This window comes from Cheilinus undulatus, linkage group 8 (assembly GCF_018320785.1).
Source record: "Cheilinus undulatus linkage group 8, ASM1832078v1, whole genome shotgun sequence".
Classification (NCBI taxonomy): Eukaryota; Metazoa; Chordata; class Actinopteri; order Labriformes; family Labridae; genus Cheilinus; species Cheilinus undulatus.
The window spans coordinates 21,533,345-21,546,306 of record NC_054872.1 but is presented as its reverse complement, the minus strand read 5'-3'; the positions used below and the strand labels follow the sequence as shown (position 1 = coordinate 21,546,306).

Here is a 12,962-nt window from a genome sequence, read left to right as displayed (position 1 = left end):
AAATGCAGTGGCTGCATCATTGGATCAGGTGTCATGGTCTTCTAAGCAGTGCAAGGTGAAGGTCTTTAGATGTGCTTGAGCAAAACTGAGTGGGAATTGATCAACCCCACAGGAATTAAGTAACTAATAACTTTCTGTGTAAAGTGGCAATGTGATCAGTTAAAAAAAAAACAGTAGTTTCAAGTAGTTGTGTTTAGGTTGGCACTCTAGTTGAGCACATGAAGTTTAGTGAAGATATGAACATTTACAGCTAAGTTAAAACAGTTTGAAATTTTATGGCAAAGCATCATGTCACAATCCAGATATGCAGTCATACCGTCCCTACACTCTGACAAAAGCTCACAGATACTGGTACACATCATGACCAACATCTTTTGGGTTTCCTGTGCAAATTTGATGCTGAAATTTTTATTGTATTAGGAGGTATACCTACGAATGTGAGAACGAGATTATTCCTTTTACCACGAGCAATGAGGCGCTATATTTTTTTACAAAATGTATAAATGTTTTCAGTTGGGGTTAAAAAATAAAGGATAGGAATAAATGAAGAGATCAAAAAATGTAGACCAACATTTTGACACATATTTAAGGTTCATGCTAGAGGGTTGATGATGCTGCATTACATTACATGGCATTGTTTGTGTTTATTGAACTGCCATTTTATATTGCTATATGATAAATGTCAATGAAAGAAACAGGGATTTCTTGTCAAAGAAGGGAAGATGGCGCATAAAAGTACTTATTTGTACATCGCTTTCCACATTATTATTCAAATGACATTTTTCTCTTATTTTCCTCAATATTAATGCAAATGACAGAATATTTTTCAAGTCATCAGCCATTAGAGCATAATTCAAAACAGATAATAGAAGACATCTGTGGCTGATTCAGAGCAGACGGGTTCATGCAGATAAAGTCATAATGAGGAAGGTTTCTGATGGACAAATACATCGGATTAAGAGAGCAGATGCTAGAATGCCATCACAAAACAGCAAACAAGTATCTGAAGCTGCTGGTGCCTCTAGAGTCCCACCAACCTCAAGGTGTAGGATCCTCCAGAGGCTTGCAATCATGCATTAATCTGCTATTCAGCCACCCCTCACCAATGCTCACAAGCAGAAACGGTTGCAGTGGGCCCAGAAATACACGAAGACTCATTTTCAAACTGTCTTTTTTACTGCTGAGTGCTGTGCAACCCTGGATGGTCCAGATGGAGGAGTAGTGGATGGTTGGTGGATGGCCACCATGTCCCAATAAGGCTGTGACGTCAGCAAGGAGGTGACGGAGTCATGTTTTGGGCCAGATTCATGAGGAGAGAGCTGGTAGGCCCCTTAGGGTCCCTGAATGGTTGAAAATGACCTCAGCAAAGTATATAGAGTTTCTGACTGACCACACTTTCTTCCACTGTACAAAAAGTGACTGACCACTTTCTTCCATGATACAAAAAGAAGAGCAGTTCCTTCTGTAGCAAAAATTTCTTCATGCATTACAATGCACCATCTCATGCTGCAAAGAATACCTCTGTGTCATTGGCTGCTATGGGCATAAAAGGAGAGAAACTCATGGTGTGGCTCCCATCCTCCCCTGACCTCAACCCAGTTGAGAACCTTCAGAGCATCCTCAAGCTAAAGATCTATGAGGGTGAGAGGCAGTTCACATCAAAACAGCAGCTCTGGGAGGCAATTCTTACATCCTGCAAAGAAATTCAAGCAGAAAATCTCCAAAAACTCACAAGTTCAGTGGATGCAAGAATAGTGAAGGTGATATCAAAGAAGGGCTCCTATGTTAACATGTAACTTTGCCTATTAAGATGTTTTTGATTGAAATAACTTTTGATTTCAGTAAATATGACCTCCTAATGCTGCAAATTCAATGAGTGACACTTTTTTCAGTTCATTACAACCTATAAAATCTTTTAAAACTCTGTTTTTCATTATAATGTGGAACAGTGCATTTTTAGGTTTTAATTAAAAAAACAATATTATTATTATTATTATAAATTGGTTATCTTTATGAAGTTTGTTGAAAAATATTTGAATTACGCTCTAATGGCTGATGACTTGGAAACTATTCTGTCATTTGCATTAATATTTAGGAAAATAAGAGGAAAATGTAATTTGCGTAATAATGTGGAAAGTGGTGTATGCTCTGATCTTGTGCAGTCCAGGATGACATGCCCTGACCAGGTAAGAGTTTAAAAAAAAATGGCTCAAATGTAAAAAGTGCTGTACCTGTACAGAGCATACACTGCCTATTTTAACCTCAACTTGCTCCGCATTAAAAATATTTTCACATCCTCTTCTCCACAGTCCAAGCTTCTGCTCGTAGCTTCTGATTAGTTCCAAAGGTGCAACTCTTGCTGTAGTTTCAGCTCAAGGGCACACCAGCAGCAGCTGCTGTGGGATTATGAAAACATTTCGTAATCACTTCCCTTTAGCAAGCTTTTTCCACACTCGATCTGGAATTTAAACAGAGAATTTATAAACCATCTATGTCCTTCTGCTTACCTCAATGTCAGTAGAATCTTATAAGAAAACTACAGCAATGATAAAAGATTTCCACATTATTTAATGCCTGTATATGTCTGGATGAAGAGAGGGATAACTCAGTTTTCTTTCACTTTTATACTTTTAGAGGATTCTTCTTTTGTTTTCATTTTGGATTTAGAACTACCTCATATTTGGCATGTTTCAACAGCTTTATTTTGAACAGCATGTGTTCAGATTGGTCAATATTCAGCTTGTTTGGTTATATGTTCCTGTGGTTTTTGTTTTTGTGTGCATGTATGTTGGTGCTATTGAACTGGATAAATTCTGCTGGGAGCTCATTGGGGGTTGAGAAATCCTTACCTGCGGTTACATGTGCCTCACAATTCTCCACACACATACACAAACCATCAGACATCACCGAGTACAGAGTGATGGAGGGATGGAAGGAGGCAAACGGATGGTGTTGAGGAGAAATGATGAGAGAATTGCTCTCACCTAAGGTGCTCCAGGCAGTGAGAAAGACAGTGGAGGGACAGAATTATAAGCGGACAGATGGGGTGAGAGAGTGGAGACGGTATGATCAGTATGAGTATTTCTTCACTGGAGAAAAAACACGGGGAGCAAGGGATAGGTAGAGCACAGAGGGAAAGCTGTAAAGGCAAAGACAACGAAAGAAAGGACGATTTTTGAGATCCTGGAGAGCCCTTTGGCAGAGGGAACGAGAGAGAATCAGGAGAAAACAAGGAGGAAAGGATGGTAGAAGGACAGGGCTGATGATTACAGGATTGTATGGATCACAAGAGCCCTGAGTGAACAGGGAATGAGTAAGAGGATGGTAGAAATGGAGCGTGGGGAAGAAAAAGACATAGGGCTAGAAGAAATGAGATATACCCAGACAGAAGGAACAGAGGGAAGGGCAAGAGGCTGTGATATGTGTGGTGATGAAAGGATGAACCAGAATTAAGATGTAAAAATACAAGCAGTGGTACCCGAAGAGTAAGAAGAACTGTGGTTTAAAAAATGCCTTGCCTGATGATATTTTACCCCTTTCTTTGCAGAAAGTTACAGTTTTTTAAAATTCATTTTAATGCTTTCTTTACTTTGTTGAGCTTTGTGTTTACTTTTACAATAAAATATGATACAATAAGGCAATGAAGTGCAATATCTTATTATTGGGATGCACTTAACTGGATTTTTGCCAGTGTCTGATATGCAGATATTTAGAAATTAATTTTGGCCAATATAGACATCAACATGGATCTGTTATTGTTGTTCAGACCTAAAACTTCAGTCCTTAAAACACAGAAATTAAAGTTTGAGGATGAATAAATTAACACATTTCAGTTCTTAAAACATACTTTGAAGTGTAAGGAACAATGATTAATAAAGAAAAAGACTTCAGCTGACGTAGGTCTGTTTGTCCAGCCTAAACTCCGGTAACTTATTTGTTCATACAGCCAATATCTGCAGATGATATAGGCAGAGATCTATAGCCAAAATTGATTTTAAATATTGGCAGAAATGTTCCTATCTGCCAGTACCGATAATTGACTTTTTAAGCTAATATCTGCCAATACTGATACCATGCCAGTAAAAAAACTGTGCGTCCCTAGTTATGATATAATGCAGTATTTATAACCCAATATGCAAAATGTGACCCACAGTAGTATAACGTCACTCTACAACTTGTTTATGGCAAGACAATCATATCGTACATCCCACTATTTGGTTAAAGGCTTAAATTGTGACGTAATGTACTTTAGTATAACTGCTATGATTTTCTTAAAAGATACCTCGCTCTGGTTTGTTGCTTTCAGCCCTACATTGATTGTACTGCGCTTCCTTTAATTTCTTAATGTTACTTTTAGATGCAGAAACATGTTTCAGACATGTTTATGAAGCCCTCCCTCTCCAACTGTGTTAGCCTTTCCCTCACAAAGGGAAAGAAAGTTAACCCCCATTTCCCATCTGTTTAGAGTTCCTGTTTGTGAAGAGTTTGGACAGCAGAACCAACAGACCTTTTGACCTCAAAGAAAAAAATCACAAATCAAATCAACTTTCGACTGCATATCTAAATATATGGTATTACAATAGCTACACACAGTCAAAAACCTACGGACAAGGTATGCAATAAGGGGATGCTAATGCAATGTTGAAATTTGTTTTGTTTTGAGAGACTAGTGCCATAGTAGGCATATGCTAGATTGACAGTGGTATATTATACGTTTAACTGAAAAATATAAGCATCCCCTAAATATGACTCTGTGTCTGTTTCAGCTCTGATCATCTTCTTCCTCCTTGTCACTGTTGTCTCACCTTGTCCCATTGTTTTTTTTCTTCTTTTATCCCCTGTCAACTTCTTCTTTGGTCAGTCCAGTTCTGTTCATGATAATGCCCTTTAAGTCAGTCATGAAGGTGTCATGATGAGGTCTAATTGGTAGGAAATCAAAGCTAATTAAAAAGAGAAAAGAAAAGAAAATGAACATGGCGCCATAAGACAACTGTGTTTTAAATCAGGACAATTATATATTCCTGTAGCCATATGTTGTCCAAATCCTAATCTCAGTTTTACTGGTTAAAAACAACACACAAGCACAGCTAGTAATACTTTTTAGTGAGGAAATCTTTTCCATCTTTTCAACTGAAAAACATAAACTGTATGTATGGTCAGTGCACATATATTTTTCTTCCTTCTTTACATCCTAAAGGGGTCTTTGCCTGTCCTAAAGCTCCAATTTTTCTGTCATGATATAATGATGCCTGTGTGTCGTTTTAAACTTGCTGGCTGTCTGCTGTGTATGTACAGATCTGGCCTTAGGACACTGACTCCAGACCTTTCTATGTACTAAAAAGACAGAAGGAGGAGAGAAGGCATGGAAATGAATGCACGCTCCCTTAAGCTACAGCAGCGTGTACATATATCCTTCCCCCTTAGCCAGACATGGCCTAATCAGCAAGCTAATTAGCACTCTTTGTAACTGCATCGGCCTCATGTAACTGATTGCATTAACAACTGCCACACATCAAACAGTCATGTCTCATGCATTTGCATTTCATTACACATTAAGGACATGCAAGGTAAAGGCCAGATTTAGAGCCATAACAACATGAGAAAATTAGAAATATTTTCCACCATAGGAGGTTGACAGATAATTCTGTTTTATTCTTCAGCTTTTCTTTTATATTTTGCGTTTAATGAATCACTATGGAGATTTATCTTCCTTCATTGTAAGAGGCTCAGTAAGTCCACATGAGTCAAGCTGTCTCATGAGTCCATAATTATTCCATATGTTAATTTTTATCTGTGAGGCAAGCAGAGAAAATTTAGTGTCAGGAGCGTTATTTTTACATCACTAATGATATACTTAAAGATAAGATAAAGAGATACGGTAAAATGTATGTATCCTGATCAATGTTGCCATAAAGCAGACACACTACACGTACTGAGGGACTGCTTACCAGTATGTTATGCCATCAGTGAGTGTGTTTACATGGACTTTGGTATCTCTGTTATGAGTCATATCCTGGTTTTTATCATATTCAGAATACTGTGTTTACACCAAGGTTATAACAGTTTTGGATTTTTTACTATTTTTTATTTGTATTTCGTTTTTACTTTCTTTGTTCAATTTCAGTATAGTTTAATTAGTGTTTACTGCTGGTTTAGTTTATAGTTTACAAAAATGCTTTGTTTTAGTTTTTATTAGTTTTAGGGTTTTTTTTTTCGGTTACATATCAGGGCTAAGTCAACATCATGCATTTTTAAAACCATTTTGAACAGGCTACGTTTTTACTTACCACTTTATTTAAAGATGATGTTTGATTACAACTCCAGACACAAAACTACCACCTAGTGAAGTTTTAACCGATCAAATCAGGCCATTTTACACTATCCAGGCTTGGGTGTCAGTGCCAGTCAGTATGGTTGTGTCAAAGACTAAAACTAAGGATATTTTGTCTCTATTTTTATTTTGTTTTAGTTAGTTTTTTAAGCGCTCTATACAGCTTTAGTTTGCGTTTTTTTGGTAAAGCTTAGTTTTAATTTAGTTTCAGTTTACTAAAATGATTTTCATATTTTAGTTTTAGTTATTTAGTTCATTTAAATTAACTATAATAACCTTGGTTTACACGCAACCAGAGAAACCTAGTTTGTCATATCCATGTACATAACAAATGGAGGTATCCCAGTTTCTAATCACTAAATCATTTCTACACACGCATCTGTGGTGTTTACTTTTACAGCACAAACTGTGGCTTTTTTATCTGAGAAAAATGAGACCACTGTAAATTATTTTGGGCTTAACACTATAACATGCCTACATCAAGTTGAAGATATGGTATTCATCTTGTTCCAATAATGTTCAAATTTCCATGAATATGAAGCAGTTATAAATAGTATTAATCACTCAGAAAGTTTAACCAAGACTCCAAGACAGACCTTAGCAATCCCACAAATAGATTCATTCACTAAATAATGGACCTGAACAGCTTTAGAGTAAAGGTATTATGTGAAAGCATCTTAGATACTTAAGTATCTTAAGTAAAATTAAAGTTAGTAGAATAAAGTTGCACCTGCGCAGGTAGTCTGCCGCTGTCAGAAAATGGGATATGGCATTTATGTGGTACAGTATCCTGTTTTTTGGAGTTTTACAGGTAGCAAAGCTGGGTTTCTCAAAACTGGGATACTGGCATATCTCAGTTTCTGACAAGGTATACAGGCACAAACAGAAACAAGGACACCCAAGAAACCCAAGAAAGATTTTGATGTCCTGACACCAGTTTATAATGAAGTGTTAAGGAATTGTCAATGAAAAAAATAGTTTTGCTGCTGGCTGTCTTGGCCGTTTGATAAATGCATTCCTTTAAATTCTTTTTTCATGTGTTTCTCCCTGGTGTACAGAAGAAGCAGAGGACTAAGGAGCTGTCACAACTCTTCCACTCTTACAACCCCTATGACCACAAGGTAAGACATCTTGGTCCTAGTCTTTTTTTCCAATGTTTACTAACCACATATTGGTGCATTTTAATGGTCAGAGCTTTGAGTATCCATTCATCTCCAGACCTTAAGCTTCACTTGACATCAGCAGTAGTTGTAGGTCACTGTCACCGTATTGTCTTTACTGCTGTGTTGAGTTTCTCATCTTTTAAAGATGTACACCTCTTGTCAGCAGTGGAAGAAGACAGCTCAAGTGTTGCTGATTACAATGTGAGAGAGTGTGTGTTTGTGTGTGTGAGAGAGATTGAATCCTATAAGTCAGAGGTAAATCTCCTCAACTCTGTATGTGCCTGTGTGACAGTGTCCTATATTGTAGGTGTAAGGGCTCATACATTATGAGGCTAACATCCTACAGCAGACTGAACATGCCTCTCTTCAGGCGTGCTTATGATGATGATGATGACACCCTTGTGACAACACTGTGTGTATGTATGTGTGCTCACTTCTTATATAAAACTGTCCTTCTGAAAGTGACAACCTCATGACAACAGCTGTCACCACATTTTCTGTTTTAATGGGGAAAATGCTTTTTAACATATTAGAGTATCACCAGTTTTTATTAATATTTACCAGGCTAAATCTATTTCCCACTTTTGCCATTATAAAGATTCTGATAATCTTCTCAGTGTATGATGAAATGGTTTGAGTAATCTGATTGTGAGAAGGTGAAATAGCGTGTGCTGCTACTGTAGCCTGAATGCTGTCAACATGTTTGTGATTGAAGCCTTCCTTTCATGTGTCACATTGTGTCATTAGCTTTAGCACAGCCAAGTTTTTTCCTACATTTTTGACAGTTTTAACCCTGAGAGGAGTGTGTGCCTGTGGTGCTGCTGTTACATGTTACACTCTAATTAAACGGATATAAGAGAGATCACGTTTGCACTGTGGCAGGCGCGGATCTTTGCCTCCCACACACTGAAGCACACATGTACTGTACTGTACGCATACACATAACATACATTCATACAAGCAAACTTATAGTGGTAAAAATGTGAAATGAGTTCGGTTGGATGAGAATATCTTGGCAATACATTAAAATGTTTGCATCTAAATCTAGTCACTTACATGCTTTAATACTCCCCGAGGAATATATAACATAGTGACACACCGAGCCTCGTCTGCAGAGCATATTAAACTACCATTGAGCACTCTGGTTTGACTATGCTCAGTGGTTACATGTTTTTTTGTAAATACTTCAGGAAGGTTTAGATGCTCAAGGATGCATATGCCACAGTAAATGTCCTCAAATTGTATGCAAACCAAGATACAAAAGTTGAGTCTCTGAATGTAACAACCACTCGTGAAACACAATTCCACAACTTATTAAATAAATCATATGCTCTGTATGTGAATGTAAGTTTCACATTAAATCTTTTTGTGTGTGAAATAAGCCCTAGAGGTGCTATATTGACTGCAAGCCCTTGACTCTGAATCATTGTGAGCTTTATAAACGTCTTTCCTTTCAAAGTGATAAAAGACATTGACACAGCCAGAGACCTAGACCTTTAGATAACTCTCTTCCTAGACGATGTAAAAGTTCATGCAAATTCTTACGTCAAATGTTACAATGTTACAATGTCATTTAGCAGACGCTTTTCTCCAAAGCGACGTACATTTGAGAGCAAGAACAACACAAGCAATGATCTAGACAAGAAGAAACAACATCAGTAAGTGCCATCAAGTGCTTCAGGTCCAATTGGACGCAAGTGCTGCCGTGTAGAGTTTAAGGCAGAGTACCTAAAATATACGTTGTTTATGTATTTTTTTTTTTTTTTTTTTTTTTTTTTTTTTTTTTTGTTATCAGACAGCAACAATGAATCAAGGAAAATGTGGGATCACTAATCGCCGTTCATTAGACTTCACAACAACTATTTACCAAGTACCAAGTGCTGGATCATTCCCAAAGAGCTGGGCAAAGAAATCCCAGAAGTAGAGCAGGACAGTGCGAGCTAACTATAGTTGGGAAACTCATTCAACCACTGGGGGCAGCAGTGGAGAATAGTCTGGCCCATTCAAAAATCCAAACTATTTTTTTTAATCTTATTTTTAATTCTTAATTTGTATTTGGCATTCACATTCAGTTCCTTTGATGCTGTGTTGCACTTCCTTGTTTACAGCCATACATTTCAATGTTTACCTGTATATTTAGTTTTATACAGTTGGATAACAGCATTACAGAATTCTCTGATAAAACAGTCACTCTTCTCTGATGCAACTGCTGCATACCATCATATGATTTAAATCCCCATCATATGGAAATTTACACTGACTTTCTGATAACCTTGCCTATTTATTTTGTGGATAAAAATAGTCCAAAGTAATCCCATCGGATTATAATTTATCTGATAGCCCTCCTACATATATACATTTTCAATATGTCAGACAAGTTTCTGGCAAATGTTCCATGAAGCTTGACTTATAGCCATGTTCCTGTAGGTCTTTTTTCTTTTCCATAGATTGTGTAGATGTGCAAATAAATCGCTTTGCATAACAAACCCAGATAGCCGTGAGATATGATTTAATGATAATAAATCTAATGTCAAGCATGCCTTCTTCCAGATCAACCACTGTTCTGCCTGTCCTTGCCCATGTCCATACACCGTGGAAACATTGAGGCAAATCAGCTTGTATTAAGCCTGTATAGCCGTTAGATAGAAATAAATGAAGTCCGATAATGTCCCTCATTTTACATTAAAGTCCCTTGGGTGTCTGGCCTTTCAGCTTAAGGTTTATGTAAGGATAGTATGTGTTTACCAACACATCTGTGTCTGTGTGTACATGAGGACAGATGAGTGTGTGTGTTTGTATAGGATTAAGACAGAGAGAGAGAGCATGTAGATTTAGAGGAAAGGGAGAAATTGGTGCCTTTGTAGCTATTCTTGTTCTTGTTCGTATCCTCCTTTAGGTATAAAAAGGTCATTAATAAAGACTGAGTCAGGGTGGGGTAATGCGTTAGTGAGGCTTTATTGCTCTGTAGCTCCAGGCCAACAACCCAATGAAACAATGTTTTTAAATGAGCTAATTGTTTTTTTCTTCTTTATCTGTCAAACCATGCTTGTTTTTACAATTTCCTATGGCCAGTTCTGCATCACAAATGTGATCGTTCTTTCTTTCTTTCTTTCTTTCTTTCTTTCTTTCTCTTTTAATTATAAATATAGATGTTTTCGGTGTTCATTTACACATACTGTAGACAACTGTTCTCATTTGTGTGTGTATGTTGGGCAGATATGTGTATTTGTGTGTGCGCACGCGCATGTTTGTGATGATTAATGTGAAATATCCTATAGCCAGATGGTGCTGAACAAGGCCCATCCATCAGCAATGAAAAGACCAGTGGGCAGAAAGCTGGCGGAGCACTTTGTCTGGGGCCAATGCCTTGCAATGGACACACACACTTAGACACTACACTACACTACACACACACACAAAAGCAGACTCTATACGGCCTGTAACCTATTGAGCTATGTAGGCAGCTTTGTGTTTAGTTTGTGAGTACAGCGTCTTGGTTGTTTCTTGCTTCCCTGGTCCTGTAAGAGTGGTGGAGTCTCAATGTTTTTATTGGTACCTTACTGTTTTCTTCAATGCAGGTGTGTAACTTATTTTGGCCCCAGGACTGTGTTCATGGGAAAATTTTTTTTATTATTTTCCCCACCTTTGTAGTGCATCGTTTTTGTGTATTGGAGTTTTTGAGCAAATACATTTTGACATAAGCTTTAATGGTTAATAGCATAAACTCGTACCTAGCACAAAGCTATAACCAGATGTCAGAAAATTGTTGGTGAATCTCAATTAACGACTCTGCCAACACTTACTAGTGCTGCCTTTGTTCACATACACATTTATTTGTAATGTACAGTCTGCCATATGAGGCTTATCCCAGGTTGCGATGTCCTATAACAACTTTCAGTCTTGCAGTACTTGAATTGTGATAAAGCAACAAAAATTAAAGAGTGAGAATAAGCTGTAACTTGTGGTTAGTTGAACCATAAATCATAGCCACTCACTTGCCCTCTGTTGTTCCATTCTAATGCTGCTACCCATGCCTTACAGCACCTACAGAACAGTATCTAGCGGGCCTAGAACTTGGCTGACTTTTCAGGGTCTTAAAGATTAAATCAGCACCAGTAACTCCGATATTGAATGTCGTTTTATCCATTTTATAATCCATTTTTCGGTTGTTCCGGCCGCTAGCAATTAATGTATTTAGCCATATTGCCTGTTTTATAACCATAGACTGTAGAAAGAATTGGACAAACCCCATGTGACGTCAGTCGTCTGCTTACAATAGGCAGACTCAAGCGGCTCTTGAAGCCAGTCCACAGTAGCTTCCATATTGAAATCGCCGTCTCAACTTTGGATCAACTTAATGGCCCACCCACCAAGCATGACTTCCTGTCAAGTAGCTAGCTAGCATTCCGGTTGACAGAAACGGAGCCTCTGCCTGCCGAGCTATCTGTCAATCAAATGAGACGCGGCAATCACTGTGAAGTGAGGTTTATCCTAAGTATAATCCAAACAATCGTGGTACAAAAAAATTCATTCCCCATACAGTGAGAGCACAATAAGACACTAGCTAATGAGACACGTTCGGTTTTTTGAACCAGGCTGTAAACCAGTTTATTTCCAGTGTCAAAACCAGCTGTTTAACAGGTGTCCAGACAGGACTTCCGGTGTTCCTGCAGTCAGCCTCAAGTGGACACTCACGGTATTGCAATTTTTTCCACTTCTTCATTGGCTTCATTTTTCAGGACCGGAGGTTGCCGTGTGTTTATAACCCCAGTGCATTGTGACTGGGCTTTGACAACTAATGGCAGGCTGTTCTGTCGTCATGTCATACTTTGCCGAACCTTGCATGAACACAGACTTACAAAATGGGGAAGAGAGCCTGAATGACTCATAATGGAGAGAAAGAGACACAGAGTAGCTGTGATGTGTCCCTCAGTGGCACTGCAGACAGGAACTGCTTTGAAATATGACTCAAATTCTCAAAAAAGACTTTTTGTTAGATAAAAATATGAATTTTTTGGAGACTTTTTGTCACAGAATGATTATGTTTTCACTTTTTGGTCCCCAAGAGATGGGAGATCAAGTTTGTGAAAAAAGAACCCTTAGCCATCATTGTTTTACTGTATGTAATACATAAACATCTTTGAGTTTTAATATCCATTTTATTTCATTCTCTTTATTGTCCTATAACTTTTTTTAAATTCAAATTACATTGCTGCAGCACACATGTTCTTAAAGCCCAGGTTGTCCTGAAAAAATTATGCTTAGAGCTTGACTGTACACAGGGTTGATGTTTCACAAGCTTTTAAGACAAATGTCCAGGCAAGACACAATAGATAAAAATAATAGCTGAGGGCTCAGGGGGTTAACCACACATTAATCTGAAAATTGTTCGTCTGTCTTTAACTTTAACTGACGGTTGTAAAATGCCATAAAATCACAGCCGTCGTCAATCAAATAAGTTAAACATG

The 12,962-nt window shown here is 37.8% G+C and overlaps 1 protein-coding gene across 2 annotated transcripts in view; it reads left to right on the top strand.

Moving 5' to 3' along the window:
- cdkal1 (CDK5 regulatory subunit associated protein 1-like 1) overlaps window positions 1-12,962 on the top strand; it is a 386,640-nt gene that overhangs the window by 290,633 nt on the left and 83,045 nt on the right. For both annotated transcript variants that reach the window (XM_041793396.1, XM_041793398.1), the window contains exon 12: window positions 7,390-7,452. In XM_041793396.1, coding sequence (XP_041649330.1) covers window positions 7,390-7,452 — 63 coding nt within the window. The remainder of the gene's footprint in view (window positions 1-7,389; window positions 7,453-12,962) is intronic.